Raw genomic sequence first — 22,636 nt, forward strand, 5'->3', positions numbered from 1 at the left:
GGGGGCAGTTAGTCTCACCACCAGCTGACATAGGGGACTCTTTTCTGGTCTCTCTTTCTTTCTGACCCACTGCGAGTCTGCGTTGCAATGAATAGAATAATGGACTATTAGGCAACATTAGGGGGTGGTGCAGCCCCCTCAGCACCTCTACTTCCATGGTTACTGAGCTTATTTAAGGTTACATAAAAGTGTTTTACATCAACTAGAGAAAAGTCATAAGTCGGGAACAGAGTTTGAAAACATCATATCAAAGAATATGACATTTCCCTAAAAACAAAGAAGGTTGGTGAAGGTTCAGACATCAGTTTGTTCAGAATGTTTTGGAGTGCCAGCAGTTATATAACAAGTGTATTATTTAAAATTTACAAAAAGAGCAAAATGAAGAAATATCCTGGTATTTAGTTATTACAGCTATTATTAATATTTGAGAGTTTAGAGAGAGAGAGAGTTCATTTGTCAGCCTAAAGCATCTGAACACATTAAATTATGTTCATTTCCCCTTAATATTAAGTGTTTTATTCATCTGTTAAGTTTCCACACAGAAACGTACACACACACTCACATAGGTTTGTCTTTCTATACTTGTGAGGACCCTCATTGACATAATGCATTCCCTAGCTCCTAACAGTAACCTTAACCATCGCAAATAAATGCCTAACCCCAACCCATACCCTAACCTACACCCAGTTTGAACCTTAACCTTAAATTCTTAACCTTGAAACAGTCCTTTTGAAGTAGTGAGGGCCGGCCAAAATATCCTCACAATGCAGAAATATCCTCAATACCATGGTTTTAAACTGAAATTGGTCCTCACAAAGATAGCAATATCAATTTCTCTCTCCAATTTCAGCTATAATTCAATCTAAAAAAGTGCCCTGTTTATTGTTTTCAAATCCAGAAAACTAATTGTTATTTAAGGTATCTTGGTATCTTCTAGATCTTGACAGACCGGACAGATGGAGACACAAACGGAGGTCCTCTTACAAACTTTTAACAATTTGAATGCAGAGGACTTTAAAACATTTAAGTGGTACCTGCAGCAGAAGAGTGTCCTACAAGGCTTCCCAGTAATCCCAAAGAGTCGACTGGAGAATGCCGACAGGATGGACACAGTGGATCAGATGGTGCAGACCTACAGTATAAACGCTATTAAGGTGGCCAGAATGGTTTTGGTTTTGATGAACCAGAATGATCTAGTGGAGAATTTATTAATCACCATATCAGGACCTACAGGTAAGTCGTTAAAAAAAGGGAAATGGCATATCACACATTCACGCATCACGTAACACTTTGACTGTAATAAGGGAATTTACATGACAATGATAACAGATACAATAGAAGTACAGATAAGGAATTAGGTAAGGTGTACCTGGTACCAGAACATCTTGGTTGATAATCACGTTGTAGTCATTTCATCCGAAGGAGTTTCCATTGCACGGTGGCTTGACTCACTCTCAGAGATAAGGCAAGGAGTTCAGGCATCCGTAAGAAGCGTAAAGTAGAATCACTGCCCCTACACGTTGAAAGGGGCCAGTTGAGGTGGTCTGGGCATCTTAATAGGACTGCTCCCTGTGGAGGTATTCTGGGCACATCTGTCTGGGAAGGGGCACCAGGGCAGACCCAGAACCTACTGGTGAGGTTTACATATCCTATCTGACCTGGGAACAACTCGAGATCCCACAGAAAAAGCTGTAGGACATGGCTAGGGAGAAAGACATATGGGCTACTTTGCTTAGCTGTGGATAGATGGAATATCAAGAAAAAATTTAAAGCTCAGCAGAAAATGTATTTCTTTCTAAAATGTTTTTGTTTAAAGCCACTATGTGTACAACTGTTATGTAATTATAGCTTTGAAATTATTTCTTATAATGAAACTTGTAAGATATAGTGAAGCCCTTCTCATCTGAGATGAAGTTCAGACAATATTCTGTCTAGCCTCAGATTAACATGTAGCAAAATACAACAAGTGAAGTTTCATTACTCATATTTACTCATTTGTGTCATCATTTTTATTAATTCAGAGATTATTGCCACGTGTCAACGTAAACTCAAATCCAACCTGAAAAAGAGGTTTCAGTGTTTATTCGAGACGATCGCAAAAGCAGGAAATATGAAACTTCTGAATGAGATCTACACAGAGCTCTACATCACAGAGGGAGGGGCTGCAGAGGTCAATGATGAACATGAGGTCAGACAGATTGAAGCAGCATCCAGGAAACCAACAACACCGGAAACATCAATCAGACAAGAAGACATCTTTAAATCCTCTCCTGGAAGAGATGAACCAATCAGAACAGTGATGACAAAGGGAGTTGCTGGCATTGGGAAAACAGTCTTAACACAGAAGTTCACTCTGGACTGGACTGAAGACAAAGCCAACCAGGACATACAGTTCACATTTCCATTCACTTTCAGAGAGCTGAATGTGCTGAAAGAGAAAAAGTTCAGCTTGGTGAAACTTGTTCAACACTTCTTTACTGAAACCAAAGAAGCAGGAATCTGCAGGTTTGAAGAGTTCCAGGTTGTGTTCATCTTTGACGGTCTGGATGAGTGTCGACTTCCTCTGGACTTCCACAACAATGAGGTCTGACCCACAGAAGGAGGAGTACTTCAGGAAGAGATTCAGAGATGAGGAGCAGGCCAGCAGAATCATCTCCCACATCAAGACATCACGAAGCCTCCACATTATGTGCCACATCCCAGTCTTCTGCTGGATCACTGCTACAGTTCTGGAGGATGTGTTGAAGACCAGAGAGGGAGGACAGCTGCCTAAGACCCTGACTGAGATGTACATCCACTTCCTGGTGGTTCAGTCCAAACTGAAGAACGTCAAGTATGATGGAGGAGCTGAGACAGATCCACACTGGACTCCAGAGAGTAGGAAGATGATTGAGTCTCTGGGAAAACTTGCTTTTGAGCAGCTGCAGAAAGGCAACCTGATCTTCTATGAATCAGACCTGACAGAGTGTGGCATCAATATCAGAGCAGCCTCAGTGTACTCAGGAGTGTTCACACAGATCTTTAAAGAGGAGAGAGGGCTGTACCAGGACAAGGTGTTCTGCTTCGTCCATCTGAGCGTTCAGGAGTTTCTGGCTGCTCTTCATGTCCATCTGACATTCATCAACTCTGGTGTCAATCTGCTGTCAGAAACAGTATCCTGGTGGACTGGACTTTTGACCTCCTTGTGGTCTAAAGGATTTAGAGAGAACTCTGATTTAACACATCTCTACCAAAGTGCTGTGGACAAGGCCTTACAGAGTCCAAATGGACACCTGGACTTGTTCCTTCGCTTCCTCCTGGGTCTTTCACTGGAGACCAATCAGACTCTCCTACGAGGCCTGCTGACACAGACAGAAAGTAGCTCTGAGACCAACCAGGAAACAGTCGATTACATCAAGAAGAAGCTTAGTGGGAATTTGTCTTCAGAGAGAAACATCAATCTGTTCCACTGTCTGAACGAATTGAATGATTGTTCTCTAGTGGATCAGATCCAACAGGTCCTGAGATCAGGAAGGCTCTCCACAGATAAACTGTCTCCTGCTCAGTGGTCAGCTCTGGTCTTCATCTTACTGTCATCAGAAAAAGATCTGGACGTGTTTGACCTGAAGAAATACTCTGCTTCAGAGGAGGCTCTTCTGAGGCTGCTTCCAGTGGTCAAAGCCTCCAACAAAGCTCTGTAAGTGGATGAATCACTGGATGTATTAATTAATTCAAATATGTTTTATACACTATAGATGAGACGCCAACTATTTTGTTTGTGTTAATCACTAATTCTTCTTTAGGCTGAGTTTCTGTAACCTCTCAGAGAGAAGCTGTGAAGCTCTGGCCTCAGTTCTCAGCTCCCAGTTCTCTAGTCTGAGAGAGCTGGACCTGAGTAACAACGACCTGCAGGTTTCAGGAGTGAAGCTGCTCTCTGCTGGGCTGGAGAGTCCACACTGTAGACTGGAAACTCTCAGGTCAGAAAGAGATTATAACACTGTTTAACATTCAATGTAATGTCAGTATGAAACCATAATCATGAAACCAGAGATACACATAATTATACAAAACAGTTGCGGAATGAATAAATACAAAAAATATTTAGCTTCCTGAAAACATAAACATCCAGTTTTACTCAAAATACCAATATGACAAACACAGTATATATATATATATATATATATATATATATATATATATATATATATATATATATATATATATATATAGTATAAACCTGGATAACCACATTTACTGTTACTGTACATCTTAAATATATAAGCCTGCATGCAAACATGTATTCCTTGCTAGCATAACACACACACATACCATACCTACAACATTCACATTCTCTACCAGGTATCATATATCGTAGAAAAGGTTTCAGTCGTGGTCATCTGGACACTGTTTTCAGAATCAAGACGTTTTGGCTCCCATCCGGAAGTCATTCTCTGTCTTGATTCTGAAAACAGTGTCCAGATGACCACGACTGAAACCTTTTCTACGATAGAACACTCCTGGACGAATGAGGGACTACACCGTCTTATTTTGCAGGTATCATATAGCACATGCACACAGAACTAGTTACACAAATGGCAGTGACTGACTGAAAATGTGTTAGCTAGGCAAACATGGCATCTCTGTTTCTCCATAACTTAGTCAAAAGCTGGCTTGTTAACACAATTATAACAACTAGAACCTATATGCTTATGTTACAGAGCATTAGAGCAGATTCTGCAGCCAGTTGGTGATTCTTTTGAAAGTAACAAAATGAAAATTCTAAGCAGATGGTCTGTCTGTGTTGACTTGTATTTGACTTAAACTATTTTCATATATTATCAGACTGTCAGGCTGTCAGATCACAGAAGAAGGCTGTGCTGCTTTGGCCTCAGCTTTGAGGTCCAATCCTTCCCATCTGAGTGAGCTGGACCTGAGCTACAATCATCCAGGAGACTCAGGAGAGAAGCTGCTGTCTGCTGGACTGGAGAATCAACACTGGAGACTGGACACTCTCCGGTATGAACAGACAAGAGTTAACACTATAGTAGAAGTTAGAGTCTGCCATACTCAAAACTCTCTATGTGAGCGTATTTTGGCTGAACAGCTAATCTGCTCCTTTCCCAGTCCCACACCAAGTCACTATTAGCCTGGGAACCAGACAAATCTGCCAAGCTCATGTTTAATTTGTTCTGGCAGATTCGTCTGGCCCCTCTGCCATTCAGACAGATTTCCACCAGTCCTGGATTTGGTCGGGCTAATCACAGCCGTTTATCTAATATGGGGCGGGATGATTGACAGAGGAGCATCACCGGTCCAGATTTGAAGTCACACGTCACATGTTTCGCTGCTCTGATTGGTTGTAGGTCTTTCCAATTGCGTCCAGAGCATGGATGTATAATAAGAATGAGATACGGCACCGCCGCTCTGCCTTGCTTCCATTTTTTTCCAGTGGCTACTCACGGTATTGCAATGAAAAATCCCCCTGCCACCCCAAAATAGAAGTAAACCCGGAAGCTAGAGAGGCGTATGTGCCAGGCAGGCAATTCTCATTGGAATGAATAGGCACCATTTTGGGGTCCGGGATCCAATTCTAATAATACATCCATGGTCCAGAGGTAGTTTGGTCTGCGCCCATTGATGACACCCCTTGTAAATCAAAAATGAATTGAGAGGTTCCAGACTATTACGCATTTGCAAATTAGTCTGCAGATGCCAGGCTAAGTCACTATGCTAATATGGGCTAATATATGCCATCTGGAAAATGGTTTCTTTGTGTAGGCCTGCTGACTTAAATGTTTCTGTTTCTACGGTATAATAAAAGACAATGTCTGTGTTTCTTCCTCCAGGGTGCACAATAGTGGAGAGCAGAGACTGAAACCTGGCATGAGGAAGTGTAAGTGTGGATTCAGCATTTTTTTTTCAGCAAGAAAAAGTCGTTGTGATATTTGTGATATTTATTCTGATAGTTGTGATATTTTATATATTTAAAACGTAATAAAAATGTATATAAAAACAAGTAAAACAATCCACCCTTAAGTTGTGTTGGATGATAAGCTGCTGCTGTATTGAGTCTTGTTCACTCCATCAGATGCCCATAAACTCACCCTGGACACAAACACAGCACACAGAGCGCTCAAACTGTCTGACAACAAAAGAAAGGTCACACGGGTGAAAAAGGAGCAGCCATATTCTGATCATACAGACAGATTTGACCACTGGAAACAGCTGCTATGCAGAAATGGTCTGACTGGTCGCTCTTACTGGGAAGTCCAGTGGGAAGGACTGGTTCACGTAGCAGTAACTTACAGAGGAATCGGCAGGAAAGGAAAGAGATATGACTGCAGGTTTGGAGGGAATGACAAGTCCTGGAGTCTGAGCTGCTCTGGTTATGGTTACTCTGCCTGGCACAATAACAGAGTAACAGACCTCCCTCTCTCCTCCTCCTCTGTCTCTAACAGAGTAGCAGTGTATGTGGACTGTCCTGCTGGCACTTTGTCCTTCTACAGTGTCTCCTCAGACAAACTGATCCACCTCCACACCTTCAACACCACTTTCACTGAACTTCCCTACCCTGGGTTTGGAATCTTACAGTTTGATTCCTCAGTGTCTCTGTGTTGTCTGTATGAAAGAGAGTCTCTTCCTGTGAAGAGAAACACTGTTGATATTTAGACCCACTAAAGAAAGAATGAGTGTGTAGTCATGTCAGGAGAAAAGCCCTGATGATATAAAATTGCTAGGAAGAATAGTGCAAACCTCAAGAGACATGTCAAGACATCCAATAAAGACATTGGGAAAATATAAAAGCTTCTGGTTAGAAGTTAGACTAATGTGAAACCAACCAATCTAAATGAAAACTCTGCTGTTCTCCTGTGCCTTTGATTGATTGGTTTCTCTGCTGCACTTTTATATCCATTGTTGAATTTGGAGCAACTTAGAATAAAGTGAGTTAGTGAGCGGTACTGCAATAATCATTTACTATGTTAATTGATTTGATTTTATTGCTTATTGATTTTGAATGTCATTCTAATGCTTTTCTCAGCCTATGTAAAGCTGCCTTGCCTTGTATTGCTCGGTTCATGAGGGTTACACTTTTTAAAATGGTGTTGGTTCAGCTGTGAAAAGCATTTTTTTTTATTCTTTCATTTTTCTTGATAGTATTTCCCATTTTGGCCACATTTCTAAATAAATATGCCAATCAAAACATGTGTCTGAAGGTATCATTGACATTCGATGACATCAGACCAGACATCCAGTCAATTGCTTTGTGGTCAATGTTCAGAACCAAAGGCCTGTATCATGATGCGAGGTTAGTGTGATAAATAGGGGGACTTACTTTAAGTGTTTACTGTAAGTGTGACTAGTAAAGATTTGCAATAGATTATGTTTTGATTTGTGTCATGCTGCATATTCCCAAACAACTTTCCAAATAATCAGATTATCACAAACCAGGTTTTGGGGCCCTGGGACAGTTGCCTTCTTTGCATGGTTGGTAATCCAGCCTTGTCTACAAATGGATTTCAGTTTTCTTTATTTAGAAAGAAGATTAATGTTATGTAATCTAACATATTTCTGACAAATACATGTTCATTTCTCTGTCTCCTGAACAGAACTGTAGCTGCTGCTTTGGATGTATTTCTTGGATGAGTTTTGTATTTACACAGAACAACCTGTCATCATCTACTGTGTCTGTTCTCATTTACGTTTCACTGCTCTGGATGAAAACTGAGCTGCTGCAACAGAAATACAGGACGTATGTACAGCGTGAACTTCTGCTGAATACAAACAGAAATGATATGAGATTTTGCTGAAGCAGAACTTTTTTATTGCAGTAAATTTAGAAGCAGAGGTTTAGAAGACATACAGTGATCCAACTGCAACAGTTGATCAGGTCTTCATGTTGAAGCTGAATGAAAGCATGAACATCAGAGGATGACGTCATATCTTCTTGGCACACACAAAGGGTATCTCCTCCGAGCACTCCAGTTCACTCCAACGGCCCCAGACTGCAAAGAAATAACAGAATTCATCACATTTCCCTCCTCTGGTAAAATAACTATCAGAACCAGCAGTCAGCAGTTTATCAGAAGACTAAGAGTTTCCATTCAGGTTGTTTTTCATGCGCAAACTGAAAATGCACATAAAAACAGGTGGATGTGTAAAAACTTCTTCGCGATAACTTCAACAACTGCACCTCCTCCACCGCTCCTCTATCGCAAGGTGTCCCCCAGGGTTTGGTGCTTGGTCCTCTCCTGTTCATCCCCTACATGCTCCCCCCTACTAGCATTATACTCTATCATGATCTCCACTTCCACTGCTACGCCGATGACATCCAGCTCTACATCTCCACTAAATCTATCACCACTGCAACAACTTCTTCCACTCTGACCAATTGTCTTGCTGAAATTAAATTATGGATTCAATTCAATTTTAATAGTTATCTCATTGCACTTTTCCTACAGAGCAGGTCTAGACCGTACTCTTTATAATATTAATTACAGACACCCAACAAATCCCACCATGAGCAAGCATTTGGCGACAGTGGCAAGGATGCAAGCCATCTTCCTCAAACTTAACTGTGATAAATCAGACGTGATCATCATCTGTCCCAAATCCCTCACCAAAACCACTCAGAAAAACATAGCTCGTCTCTGTCCATCACTCTCTTTTTCTGAAACTTTGATCCATGCCTTCATCACATCCAGAATTGACTACTGCAACCACATTTTTTATGGCACATCATCCAAAGTCCTAAATGTACATCCAGAACTCCACTGCTAACCTGCTCTCCAAATCTAACCCTAATCCTCTCCTTTTCAGAACTGCTGTTAATGTGTGAATAATGTGTTATATAATTCTTAGAGTTTGGATGCACACAATATAACACTACAAAAACCATTGCCGGTAAACTCAGGCAAAACAATTTATTACTATATAAAAGTATTTTGGTAGCAAGAGATAAGGTTGTTCTAGTAAATCATTTGGCCCTTAATCCGTTGAATTCTTCATCCTAACCCTTTTGTTTACCATTATAGTTCATCCGGACGCAGGCCTTGTCATCTTTCTCAGTTTTTCGGTTCTTGTTCAACCATCTGCTGAAGGTCAGCTTCTTTCCATTGGTGAAGCCATATGTGGCGCTGGCCTGAAGAAGAGAAAGTAGACAGTGAGGGCTCGTACTTTATATCAGAGTGTTTGTTCCTTCCATTCTCAGACGTTTCTCTGTTTACCTTTTCCTTCTTGAGTCCGATCCACACCTGTTTCATCACTTGCTTGCTGGTTCTCCAGAGCAGACACAACACCTTGTTGTAGCCTTTTAAGGTGTGCATCGACACCAGGTGACCACTTTCAGACTTACAACGTTCCTGAAGTCAAACGAAATGAGTTAGTCTTGTAATAATAATAATATTAATCTTTATAGAGCACTTTTAAAAACATTTGTTGTAAACTGCTTCACGGAAAGCAGCAAATCGACAAATTATAAAGTCCTTAGATTTTTAATAATAAGACCAATTCTATTTGTGTAAGAAATAAAAACACTGTGTTTACTCAAGTAGAATCAGAATAAGGTCTGATATGGTCGAGGTTAGATGGCCGCCCTCCCTGAGTCTGGTTCTGTTCAAGGTTTCTGCATGTTAAAAGGGCGTTTCTCCTTGCCTCTGTCGCTTGCTCATGGTGGGAATTGTTGGGTAATATAGAGTACGGTCTAGACCTGCTGTATAGGACAAGTGCAATGAGATAAATTCTGTTATGAATTGGCGCTATATAAATAAAACTGAATTGAATAAGAAGAGCCTGATTTCCTCACACTGGTCTGATTGTAAACACTCTGCCTCTTCTAGTTTTAAACCGGGCCTTTGGAGCAGATAAGAAAAAACGTTGCCAGAGGATCTCAAATTAAACACAGGTTCATGTGGAAAGAGGTCAGAAATATTGTCAAGTGTGAGGCCATGAAGAGCCTTTAAAGTAATCAATAAGATCTTAAAATCAATCCTAAAACAATGTGGGAGCCAGTGTGAAGAGGCTAAAACAGGCTGGTTCTGCTCTGAAGCCTGGTAGCTGGGTTCTGTACAGTCTGAGCTCAATCTATGCATTTTTGGTTACCCTCTATAAAACGGATTATATAAACATAGATACAGAATGTATACAAATATATAAGTAGAATTGCAATATAGGGGAGAGCCGGTAAGAAAGTAACACAGCGATTTTCTCCAAGCCCATACAAGTCTGATTTTGCCTAAATGAATCAGCACGTACAGCACGCAACACTTACCATAACCACGGAAAATCCTGTCGATACTGTCGCAGACGTTGAACCGAAAAGTATAGTATCTTTTAGCCGCAGGCTAAGAGATTGCTTTAGTGGATTTTTCCAGAACACAACAATTGGAAATTTGGTGCGCAGATAACAAAACTATACCATCTCTCTCTTCTCACAGCTTAAGTCACATACAGCAGGACACATACCAAGTAAACAGAACTTAGGACACAAAGGCAGATTATAATTAACATACAATAGTAATAAAAAAAAAGACATACAAGATATAACGTGTTAATTTGTGTGTGTTACTTTTGGACAGAGCCAGGCTAGCTGTTTCCCCCTGTTTCCAGTCTTTATGCTAAGCTAAGCTAACCAGCTCCTGGCTCCAGCTTTATATTTACCGGACAGACATGATAGTGGTATCGATCTCAAAATCAAATTCTTGGAAAGAGAGCAAAGAAGTGTATTTTCCAAAATTTCAAACTATTCCTTTAACAAAACTTTAACCTGCAATTGACAGAAAAAGTGAAATGCAGGAGAACAAGTTCAGCCTGTAGCCGACCAGAAGAGGCAAATTTCTGATGTAAAAATAATAAGTAACTGCGCAGGATAATGCTACATTTACCGTGTGTGTGTGTGTGTACTTGTATGACGCATGTTGTGGGGACATAAATATTTGTACACAGTCACATTATGGGGACTCTTTCCTTTTGGGGACAAAACACAAGTCCCCGTAATGTAAATCATTAAATTTAAGGTGAAGACTTGGTTTAAAGTTAGGGTAAGTCTCTGAAGTGGTGGAAACACGTGTGTGTGTGTGTGTGTGTGTGTGTGTGTGTGTGTGTGTGTGTGCGTGCGTGCGTGTGTGTGTGTGGGTGTGTATGTGTGTGTGTGTGTGTTACCTCTGCCTTATCAAAGGTTGCCCCATAGTCAAACAGCTTGATGCATCTGCCTTTGTTCATTCGAGACCAACCATCCTCGGGACATGGTCGGAGTGGACGATTTTTTGAACACAATCGTTCAATTGCCTTTGTGTTATCTGTGGAAAAAACAGCACTTTAATATTAGACAGTATTTTCACATCATATATTAATAGAGGTCCAAAATTACGATTAGATAGAATTATGAATTAAATATATATAAAATATTTTTTTATATGCAAATATTTTTGCCCAATATGGGTCCAAGATGGGGCTACCATGTCAGTGGTTCTAAAACTTTGGACTCTCTGGAAGCCATCATCATGACCCTCCCTGCAACAGCAGCCTCCAAAATGACCACACAGTTGAATCAGCTCCTCTCTTAAACAGTTTCAACACAAACTGAACATTGTAACCTTCATGAAGGGAGGAGTTATTGCAGGACTGTTGTATTAGACTGCATTAGTTTGGTGTAGTTAGGTGTAGCTAATAAACTGGCAGCTGAGTGAAGGCATGCACTTCAACCTGCTTATTATGTTCGGAGGTGGAGAGAACTTTAAAGGGGCCATTTAAATTTGGAAGATTCACAAGAGATAGTTCTTAAAAAAGAATGGACAAATTTTGTGCAGCAGAGGTGGAGATATCCTGTCTTTCAGTCCCCGGGGTCAAACTCCAAAAACACTGGATCCTACATTTCCCATAATGCAACTCGGTAGTGTTTTTCATAAGATGACAACATCATAAAGCATCTTCGTGAAGCTCCTCCAGAGCCACAGAGAACATTATACAGCAACAACTGAGCTTCATGTGTAAAATCATGTAAGTGCCCCTTTAATGGCACTGATCCAATTGCGACTGCCAACAATACTGTACAACACTGCCACTTACCAATAATGAGACCAATTTAATTAAATACAAGCCAAAAACATGCCAAATAAACTAAAGACTGGACACAATTTTCAGGTTTGAGATTCTTTAAATGAGAGTAAATCAACAAGTGAAAAGTCAAAGTTGTGATGATGTACAATAATAGCCTAAATTACTCCAACTTGGGGTAAGTTAACAGATGTAAAATGTTATGTTGGACCCACTCAAAACTCAAGAAAATAGGTTACATTTTTAATAGCTTTTTGTAATGAAGTTTGTTGAATTTTGAGTTTTCTTAACTTTATTATTTTTACAGTGCAGCCTGCAAGTATTTTTGTTGGTTTATTATTAATACGTGAATGAGAGTGTTTAATCATGTGTTTGGGTTTAGGTTTCTCACCAGCTGCAGAGCCCTGGATGTAGAGCAGGACCAGGATCAGAACAGCAGCAGCAGATTTCATGGCTCAGGATGTCCTGTCGATCGAATATAATCTGGAAACATCAACAAAGTTCACTGTGACACATGATGTTTCATGTTACAGCTGGATTCCCTTTGGTTTGAATCTCTTTGATAAAATACTGAATTGTTTCATTACAACTTTAAGAGATTATCGTAAATTGATTCAACCACTGTTGTGGTTACAGTCCATGAGAGAAGAGAAGATTTCTGACATGGACGTGTGTATTTATAGTGGTGGGGAGTTACTAACTCAAGTACTGTACTGTACAGCTCTTAGGTACTTGTACTTTACACGATTCCTTCTTTTATTCGACCATCAGTCCAAAACCCACAGAGATTTAATACTGTCAGATATGACAAAGATAACTCGGAAACTATTCACATTTGAGAAGCTGAAATCAAAATCCTAAAATTTATTATCAAAGTAACTGCAGAGTCATTTTCTGTCAATGACTAATCATTTCAGCTCTAATATGTTCACATTGTATCATTTTACTAATTTCTGTTCTCCAAATAAATGACTTTGAACAATTTATAATTTAACAAAATGAGCCATTAAATTAAATTTTACGAGCAGATAATACGTTCTGTATGATCAAATGCATCAGTGCAACAGTGAAACACAGTTCCATTTGCTTACTTTATAGCCTATAATATATATTAAATGAATTCTGAAATGAATAGTATTGTATTCATTTCTGAGTCTTAACTAAGGTTTCTACCCCAAAGGTGTCAATTCAGAGCATTTTTCTGTTGTGTTAAAATACTCAGCATAGGACTCACCTCAGATGTGTCAAGTCGTTCCTCTTCTGTCTGGTGTCGGTCAACTGTTCCACACTTTTAAACTCACTTCGCATGAATAATCAATATAATGAGCAAACATGAGGTGTGATTATCAGCCATACCAAGAGAGACAGAGAGAGTCTGTGTGTGTGTGTGTGTGTGTGTGTGTGTGTAATAGTTTAAGAGTGTAAGGTTCTTCCTCAGCAGATGAGTTCAAATTCACAATTTCAAGCACTTTAAGGACCTTCTAGTCCATCTCTCATTTTTGGTTGACATGTACAAAATTTGAACGTCTGCATTACTTTAAAGCTGCACTAAGCAATATTTTTATCTTAAGAATGGATCAAATAACTGCATGTAATACGAAGGGTGTCTCGTAGTGATGACCTCATAGAGAACAACTTTACAGAGAGCTCTTTAGCATTTAGCTCCCAGCTTTGGTTGGTCTGACTATATCTTTAGTATGGATCAAACAAACAGGACTTTCATCCAGGAGACAGGGTTCGTGTCCTGTGTGAATCCAAGTCAATATTGACTTATTTCAAGTTTTAAGTTAAATAATGTCATGTTTAAGTTAAGTAACGTGAGTTATTATTTAGTAGTTAGTACTTATTTTTTACCCAAACCACAAGCTTTTCCTAAACCTAACCAAGTAGTTTTGTTACCTAAACCTCACAAAACTGCGACCATTTCACAAAATTAATTGCGTGTTTAACGTTATGTGATTTACATAACATACTTAAGCGTACGCCTGTCGCTGGTACTTTCCAACGGTCATATATGTCGTTTTGGGGTATGATCGAATATGTCGTTTTGGGAGTCATTGCCAATTGACCTATTCTGTCGTTTAGGTATGAGGATGTGTTGTTTAAATAGGATTTAAGAGTAAAATAAGCTAAAATAGAATAAAACGTAAAACAGGAGAATAAAAAATACAGTGCAGTGCAAGATATGAATAAAGGCAAACAGAAAAGTCTTCAGCCCTAAAAGAACTGACAGTTGGAGAAGACCTCCAATTTTTGTTCCAGATATGTGGAGTATAAAAACTGAACGCTGCTTCTCCAGGTTTAGTTGATGATCAAACATTTCCTCCATGTGCCATGGGCATTTTCACCAAGTCTGGTGAGATGGCAGTTAATATTTATGCACCTAAGGAAAAGAACAGTTTGCCTGCTGATCTTAGACTTTCTTCTTCTTTTAAAACCAAACTAAAGACCTTCCTTTTCAGTCGAGCATTTTCTTTAATGAACACGTCGTATTTTGCACAGTAACATCCGATCTTTCAAAAAGAAAACATTATAGTATAACGATGCACAAAATATTATAATTTGTAGGATTGCACTTTTCTTATTTTCTTTTTCGTATTTTCTGATACTTATACTGTATGATGTAGATGATTCTATTGATTCTAGTTAATCATTCCAGGAGTAATACGTCGGTTGTAGACTGGTATTTTTCTGCCTCTCAAACCTGATTCTGGGCTGAATTTTTTCCTCGCTGTGACTTCCCTCAAACTCACTTTCCTCACTATCAGAGGGTAGTGCTGATAGTGTCACACATGCACTTATCTTCCTGTGGCCTTGACACCCGACCCCCCAGAAGAGGTATTGGATGTCACTGCCCCTTGTCTTCTTTCCATTGTAAATGAGTCTCTGTCTTCTGTTCCTAGACTATTTCAAACAAGCCTGGATTCAGGCACTTTTAAAGAAACCTGGCCTTGATCCAACACTCCTTCATAATTACTTACCAATCTCTAAATTACCCTCTAAAATCATTGAAAAGGCTGTTGCAAAACAACTACTGGAATCAGCCGAAGCTAATAACATTCTCGACCCATTTCAATCTGGTTTTCGCCAACTACATAGTACTGAAACTGCTCTGCTGAAAGTCACTAACGATATTCTCATGAATGCAGATTCTGGCCATCACTCCATTTTAGTATTGTTAGACTTGTCTGCCGCCTTTGTCACCATCAATCATACCATCTTACTGGATAGATTTATTTATTTTATATACATCAAATCAAACTTTGAATCGTTCTTCTTCGCTCTAAAAGCATTAACATTAAGGAAACTGTATATCATCCAGTCCTGGTAAGAACTTATCTTAGTATTTTTAATTTAATGGTTAATGGCTAATTAATTAAACAAGTAAACTTGGTCTTGTGTTACATTCCCTTCTAAAATCTGAGAAAAATGTAAAAGTTGTGAACAAGGCTCAAAAGCAAACCTTAGACTTATTTAGACTGTACACCATTTCAAATGGTTTCATTCCCCCCATGGTCTTTTCAAAATTAAGTTGTATTTTAGTGCAACTGCTTGGTCACATGCAGCTTATACCACAACCAAGGATCAGTCTGGTGTTATTCTGCATTTTCCAGAACAAAAAAACCATATTATATAATATATAAAAGCTTCTGGTTAGAAGTCAATGGGGTTTTTGAATGTGTTTTTGGTTAGATGCCTGAAATAAGGTCTGTGGTTAACACAAACTCACGTTGAAATCATGCAACCATGATGTAGTTTGTTTATAGTCTAACGTTAGCTTTTTACTTAAGGTGATTGCATTTATGCTCCAAAAATCATAAAAGTGGTGGTTCATTTGTGAAGATTAACTTGCTGAAAAACGTGTAAGTGTCATGAACTTTTGGTTTTTTGTTTCGTCTGGTTCCCAGGCTAGACTTTGGTGACTCAGGCTGAGAAACTGTTCATGGCTGAAAGATCCATTATTGTTCATTCCCACTTTACCTGCAGGAACGACCGCTTAGAGCTTAAAACAAACCAGAAAAGTTCAAAAACATAAAATTAACATAAATTGTATTTGATGTGTAAACTGAAAGTGTGCAGTTTGAGGGTGGAGATGTTTGACTGCAATAAAATGTAATGAGTCAACATTGATCTGGAATAACATCATGTAATCTGATGTGTACCCAGTGTCGCTCTCAAGTTTCTGATATTTGCTTGTGTTTTATTGTCCATCCAGCATTAATATATACAGTACTGCGATACTGATACTTGTTTTTTAAAGCCTGTACTTAAAGTAACTACATTTACTTAAGCACTGAATATTAAATCACAAAGTAATATTTTTTAATTGTTTTTTATTTTTAAAAACGTAAATAATCATGCCAATAACTGTTTTTCATTATACATTATTTTGATATCTGTCCACTGCAGTGGACACCATGCATCAACAGTATAAAAAGTGATTCAATTGAACTCAATATAGGTCCAATAAAACATAGGCCTATGTTTTTAAAACTTTTACTAAACACCTGTTTAGTAAACACCTGTACTGTGTCGCGTTTTTGTGTACCCGCCAGAAGCTTCGCTTGAAGCTTCGTCTTAAACCATCATAAATTGACTTAGAAAAAGTTTTCAGTCATCAGGCGTATGGAACTTAAGTGATTTTAAGCTGGCTGCAACTTGACGTGTTTTACCGGACTGCCTCCACTGCTGCTAGCTTAGCTAGGTTTGTTTTTAGCCCGGCGGCTAGGCTAACCGGATTTTAAGCTCTTTAGCACTTTGATGGACTTTACTGTGGACTTTAAGCTTGAAGTACTCTCACGGACTAACTGCAAGCCTGACAGCTGAGTGTGGAGCTTGTCACCTTACTGTCTCAAAGCTGAAGATAACTATTGCCTGTCTGGAAGCCAAGCTCAGAGAAAAAGACAATCTCATCCTGGAGTTCTCCACTAGGTTTGACATCCTGGATACGCAGGACTTTCCTCCACTGGAGGGACGCTCCCTTTTTCCAGCGGTCAGGTCTTCCTCCTCCTCTTGCCGCAAGTTACTGAAAGAGGCCGTGATCAGGAGAAGCTCTGGATGTCTCATTCGTCCTGAGACAGCAGAGAACACCTCTGCTAGGAAGGACGCCGCCCCTCGCTGCAGCAGTCCCCGGCCACAGGTATCCCAGGGACAGCTGATGGAACTTGGCGGTCTCCACGATTATCGACTCTGCCTTCTCTCATCCCCCCAACTACGCTGATCGTTGGAGATTCCATAGTAAGGAATATCTGCTCCGTTAAGGCGGTCACACACTGCTTTCCCGGAGTTACGACCCCCGACATCCTCGAAAAGCTCCCCGGACGTCTGGCTGCACTCCCGACGACTATCATGAAAATCATAGTCCATGTCGGCATCAATGACACCGCCCGTCAGCAATCGGAGCTGACGAAAGCAGACTTCATCCACGTCTTTGACCTGTAACCTAACCTTACTAACCTAGTAAAGATCCAGGCCAGAACCCTACCTCCACTCTCAACCTCAAATATGAACCAGCACAGACTTTTTAAGATGGCTCTTCTCAATGTAAGATCCCTCTCTATCAAAACATTTATTTTAAATGATTTGATCTCTTCTACTGATTTAGATTTTATGTTCTTAACAGGATCCCGGTTACGTCCTGGTGATCACAGGCAGCTGGCTGAATTGTGCCCTTCAGATTATGACTGCTTTAGCTGCCCTAGCGTTTGTGGTCGAGGTGGGGGCCTTGTTACTGTCTATAGGAAGCATTTAAAGTGTAACCTCATAGCTTGCAATGATTTTTCCTCCTTTGAAGGGCTCATGCTTAAACTTGGTGGCCCACTCCCGGTCATATTTGCTATTATTTATCGCCCCCCCTAAACCAGCTGGCTCCTTCTTGTTGGAACTCCCGGAGTTTTTATCCAGTCTTGTTTTAAATTATGATAGAATTGTTCTTTGTGGTGATTTTAATATTCCTGTTGATGACTCCTCTAATGCCCTTGCTGCTGATTTTTTCTTTTAACTTTCAACAACATGTGTCTGGCCAAACTCATTCCCGTGGCCACACCTTAGACCGAGTCTTTCCTTTGGGCCTGAAAACCCCATCTGTGGAAATCAAGGACATGTTTGTATCCAATCACCTATGCATTGTTTTTAACTGTGAATTACAGGCTGCTAGTACTGTCTTATCCCGCTCTAAGTACACACACGTCCTTAATAAGCATAGTGCCTCAAAATTCTGTACACTGTTAAATTCTCCTGGCAATGTGTTTCCTGATTCCTCCAACACCAACGATTTGGTTGATTATTTTAACTACCTGTGTTCCTCAACCTTAGATCTCATAGCTCCTCTGAAAAATAGACCAAACCCAAAGACTAGAAAACAGCCATGGTTAAATGACAATATTCAAAACTGTAAAAGGAAATGCAGAAGAGCAGAATTCAAATGGAGGAAATCAGGTCTCAAGGTCCACTTTGTGGCCATGAAAAAGTTAATACTCCTTTATAATAGGATGGTGAAGGATGCAAGAACATGTCATTTCTCTGCACTTATTTCTGCCCATCAGCACAACCCCAGATTCCTATTTAAGACTGTGGATCAGTTAGTTAAACAGCCTCTCTTTGTGCCCCTGCTGACTGTGATGCTGATGGTGAAAATTTTCTTTTGCACTTTGCTGATAAGGTGGAGTTAATAAGATCTGATATCACCCCCAATCCTGCCTTTTTAGATGTGGATCACCCGCTCAGGGATTCTTTGAGCAATTTTTCTGCTGTTAGTCTGCCTGAACTCGCAGACATCATGTCTCTTATGAGAGTGTCCTCCAGCCCTCTGGACAAAATCCCAACAAGGTTTTTATTGGAAGTCATGGATTGTATTGCGCCCCTTTTGCTAATTATTTTTAACAGCTCGCTGTCTACAGGCTGCGTCCCAGATTACTTTAAAACTGCTTGTGTCCAGCCAGTCATAAAAAAACCTGGGCTTGATCCCACCCTCCTGGATAACTATCGCCCAATCTCCAAACTGCCTTTTATTTTGAATATTCTCAAAAAACTTGTATCTAAGCAGCTTCTTGCTGCTGTGAAAAATAATAATACCTTTGAAAAGTTCCAGTCTGGCTTTCGTCAGCACCACAGCACTGAGTCAGCCCTTCTCAAAGTCACTAATGACCTTTTAATGAATGCAGATGCAGGCATGTGTTCAATTCTTGTGCTGCTGGACTTAAGTGCTGCCTTTGACACAATTGATCATGGCATTCTTTTAGATAGACTGAGGCACTGGGTGGGCATATCTGGCACTGCACTAGACTGGTTCTCATCTTATCTGTCCAATAGGAAATTCTGTGTCAGCATTAATAACTTCATGTCATTCTTTTCCCATATCAAGTACAGTGTGCCTCAAGGTTCAATTCTGGGACCAATACTGTTCTCCTTATACATGCTTCCCTAGGGTGATGTCATCCGCAGACATGGTATTTCTTTTCATTGTTATGCGGATGACACTCAATTGTACCACCCTGTCAAGCCCACTGACCTTAGTATGCTGAATTCTCTGCAGGACTGCCTGTCTGACATAAACAATTGGATGTCGATACATTTTCTTCAGTTCAACTCAAATAAAACTGAAATCCTTGTTATTGGGCCCCAACACATCACTAAACAAATACTGCCATGTACTGGTAACCTGTCACAACATATCAAGCCTGTTGCAAGAAATCTTGGTGTCCTGTTTTATAGCAATTTATGTTTTGAGCAACATATCACTAAGCTTGTCCAATCATGTTTGTATCACCTCAGAAACATTGCAAAAATCCAATCTATTTTAAATCTTAGTGATGCAGAAACTGTTGAACATGCTTTTATCTCCTCACGCCTCGATTATTGTAACAGCCTGTTCACTTGTCTTAATCAAAAAACTTTGACACGACTGCAGACTGTACAAAACTCAGCTGCTAGGCTATTAATCAGGACCAAGAGGTACGATCACATTACACCTGTTTTAGCCTCTTTACATTGGCTCCCTGTTTGTTTTAGGATTGATTTTAGGATCTTATTGATTACTTTTAAGGCTATTCATGGCCTGGCTCCAGACTATATTTTAGACCTTGTAATCCCTTATGAACCTTCACGTAGTTTGAGATCTTCGGGCAGGGGTCTTCTGTCTGTTCCTGAGTCAAGAATGAAAACTAAAGGGGACAGAGCTTTTGCTATCAGAGCCCCGAGGCTCTGGAACAACTTCCCTGAAAAAATTAGGTTGTCTGAGTCAGTGTCTTCATTTAAGTCTCTTCTCAAAACACAATTTTATTGTAAAGCATATCCTGATTTTACCTGAGCTGTCTGTTTATTTTATTGCTTTTGTGTATTATATTTCTTTATATTTCATCATTCACTGTGGTATTTGATTTATCTTGTTGTGAAGCACTTTGGACTTTGTTTTGATAAGTGCTATATAAATAAAGTTCTATTATTATTATTATTATTTTTATAAGAGTGAGTGGTATGAATACACATAAAGCTATTCAAGTGCAAATGATATCATAATTTTAAATAAAACATACAAAATAAAGTGGCATCTGCATAGGCAGAATATAACCTTTGACACGTAACGAGCAACCGATGTGGGTAGCTCTCATATCTAGAAATCTGGCCGAGTTTATTAGTGGACCTAAACCATGACAACTTGAGATTGAGACCAGGAGGCAGAGTTGCAGTCCTACATGCTTCTCTGCGCTTCCAGAGCAGAGAAGCAGCCTACTACTCATCATTAATAGAGGAAAATAAGAACAACTCCAGGTTTCTTTTCAGCACTGTAGCCAGGCTGACAGAGAGTCACAGCTCTATTGAGCCATGTATTCCTATAGCCCTCAGTAGTAGCAACTTCATGAGCTTGTTTAATGATAAAATTGTAATTATTAGAGACAAAATTCATCAAGTCCTGCCCTCAATCGGTACCGATTTATCTTCAAACACAGGAACCTTAGAAACAGCTGTCAGTTGTGATAGATATAATTGGGTATCATCCACATAACAATGAAGGTTTATGGAGTGTTTCCTAATAATATTGTTTAAGGTGAATAGAATTGGTCCAAGCACAGAACCTTGTGGGACAACTGCTACTACAATTGTTATTATCAGTCTTAATAAGGTCTCTCTTTCTCCCTCTCCCTCTCTCTCAAACTCAAACAGATGTTAACATTGCCAAAGCATTTGTAAAATAAAAACATACATAAACAGAAGAATTGTCATGTTAAAATATATACAGATAAGTGAGATAGAGTGTGTGTGTGTGTGTGTGTGTGTGTGTGTGTGTAGGTGTAACATGTTCATTATTTATAATATAATTACACAAAATTGTTCTTTTATTTGTCACTGTTTCATACCTGGCTTTTGATTTGCTGTGCTGCTTTGGTCCTCCAGCCCCTTCTTCTGTATTTTTATTTAATTTCTTCTTCGTGTGTCCCCCGGCTGCACCTGTATAAATACGAGGGTGGCGACTTCCTCTTCCCTTTTTGTAAATCCCGTGTTGGGAAGAGGTATGTTGTCCCTTTTTGTAAATCCCGTGTTGGGAAGAGATTAAACGGAGAGCGCCTCCGAACGTTCCACTGTGTTACGTGCTCCTTGTGCACCACACCGCAAGATCTACACAACGCAGAAGTACGACGGTTACATAGGTCATTCGCTGTCTCTCAGGTTGTGGCATGTTGATATATATTAGGCAGCAGGTTTTCCTAGGAGTATTTTTTAATTTTGAGTGCTCTTTGAAATCTGAGTTTACAGAGTGGAACTTGTTAAAGTAAACGTTCCGTTTTTCATCGAAAATTGTATATTGTAGGAAGAAGTGCATCTCTGTCTCAACAGTGACCACATATTCTGTTTTCTTTTGGCTGGCAGGATTTTTTGTGTCTTCCTGTTTCGATTGCCAGTTTGTGGTCACTGAGTCTGTACTTGGTCAGGATCTGTCTCTGCTTTCTGTCTCTGACAGCAGAGAGATATTCTGCCAGTTCATCATCTCTCTTCAGGGCCAGATAACTTTCTGATCTACTTTGGCTTTTAGTTTCTTCTTTCCAATGTTCCAAATAGGTTTCTTTACATTGTGTTATAATTTGGTTTACTCTGATTGGTGTTTGGAAAGCAGTGCCGTTGTGAGACTGGTCAGAGTGTGTCTGAGGGGGGGCAGTTCGTCTCACCACCAGCTGACATAGGGGACTCTTTTCTGGTCTCTCTTTCTTTCTGACCCACTGCGAGTCTGCGTTGCAATGAATAGAATAATGGACTATTAGGCAACATTAGGGGGTGGTGCAGCCCCCTCAGCACCTCTACTTCCATGGTTACTGAGCTTATTTAAGGTTACATAAGTGGGGTTTTTTCAGCAAGAAAAAGTCAGTAGTTAGAACTCAATGTAATAAAAATGTATATAACAACAAGTAAAACAATCCACCCTTAAGTTGTGTTGGATGATAAGCTGCTGCTGTATTGAGTCTTGTTCACTCCATCAGATGCCCTTAAACTCAAACTGGACACAAACACAGCACACAGAGCGCTCAAACTGTCTGACAACAAAAGAAAGGTCACACGGGTGAAAAAGGAGCAGCCATATTCTGATCATACAGACAGATTTGACCACTGGAAA

General features: G+C 39.8%; 2 protein-coding genes across 3 annotated transcripts in view; one reads left to right on the plus strand and one right to left on the minus strand.

The window, feature by feature from the left end:
• LOC122862641 (protein NLRC3-like) lies at positions 1–7,951 on the plus strand. The gene is given in 7 exon segments (XM_044168152.1): positions 1–1,233; positions 2,022–2,586; positions 2,588–3,676; positions 3,783–3,956; positions 4,822–4,995; positions 5,826–5,872; positions 6,068–7,951. Coding segments are annotated over 7 exon segments (2,907 nt in total). The 5' UTR covers positions 1–956; the 3' UTR covers positions 6,649–7,951.
• Positions 7,779–22,636, minus strand: part of LOC122862677 (snaclec macrovipecetin subunit beta-like) — a 22,052-nt gene continuing 7,194 nt past the window's right edge. Inside the window, exons 1-6 of one of the 2 annotated variants that reach the window (XM_044168231.1) lie at positions 13,265–13,332; positions 12,422–12,513; positions 11,137–11,273; positions 9,204–9,338; positions 9,004–9,118; positions 7,779–7,982 (exon numbers count right to left, since the gene is read on the minus strand). In XM_044168231.1, coding sequence (XP_044024166.1) covers positions 7,915–7,982; positions 9,004–9,118; positions 9,204–9,338; positions 11,137–11,273; positions 12,422–12,482 — 516 coding nt within the window. In that variant the 5' untranslated portion in view covers positions 12,483–12,513; positions 13,265–13,332 and the 3' untranslated portion in view covers positions 7,779–7,914. Of the gene's footprint in view, positions 7,983–9,003; positions 9,119–9,203; positions 9,339–11,136; positions 11,274–12,421; positions 12,514–13,264; positions 13,333–22,636 lie in introns of those variants that run through there. The other variant, XM_044168232.1, reaches the window with a different exon arrangement.

This window comes from Siniperca chuatsi, linkage group LG16 (genome assembly GCF_020085105.1).
Source record: "Siniperca chuatsi isolate FFG_IHB_CAS linkage group LG16, ASM2008510v1, whole genome shotgun sequence".
NCBI classification, from domain to species: Eukaryota; Metazoa; Chordata; class Actinopteri; order Centrarchiformes; family Sinipercidae; genus Siniperca; species Siniperca chuatsi.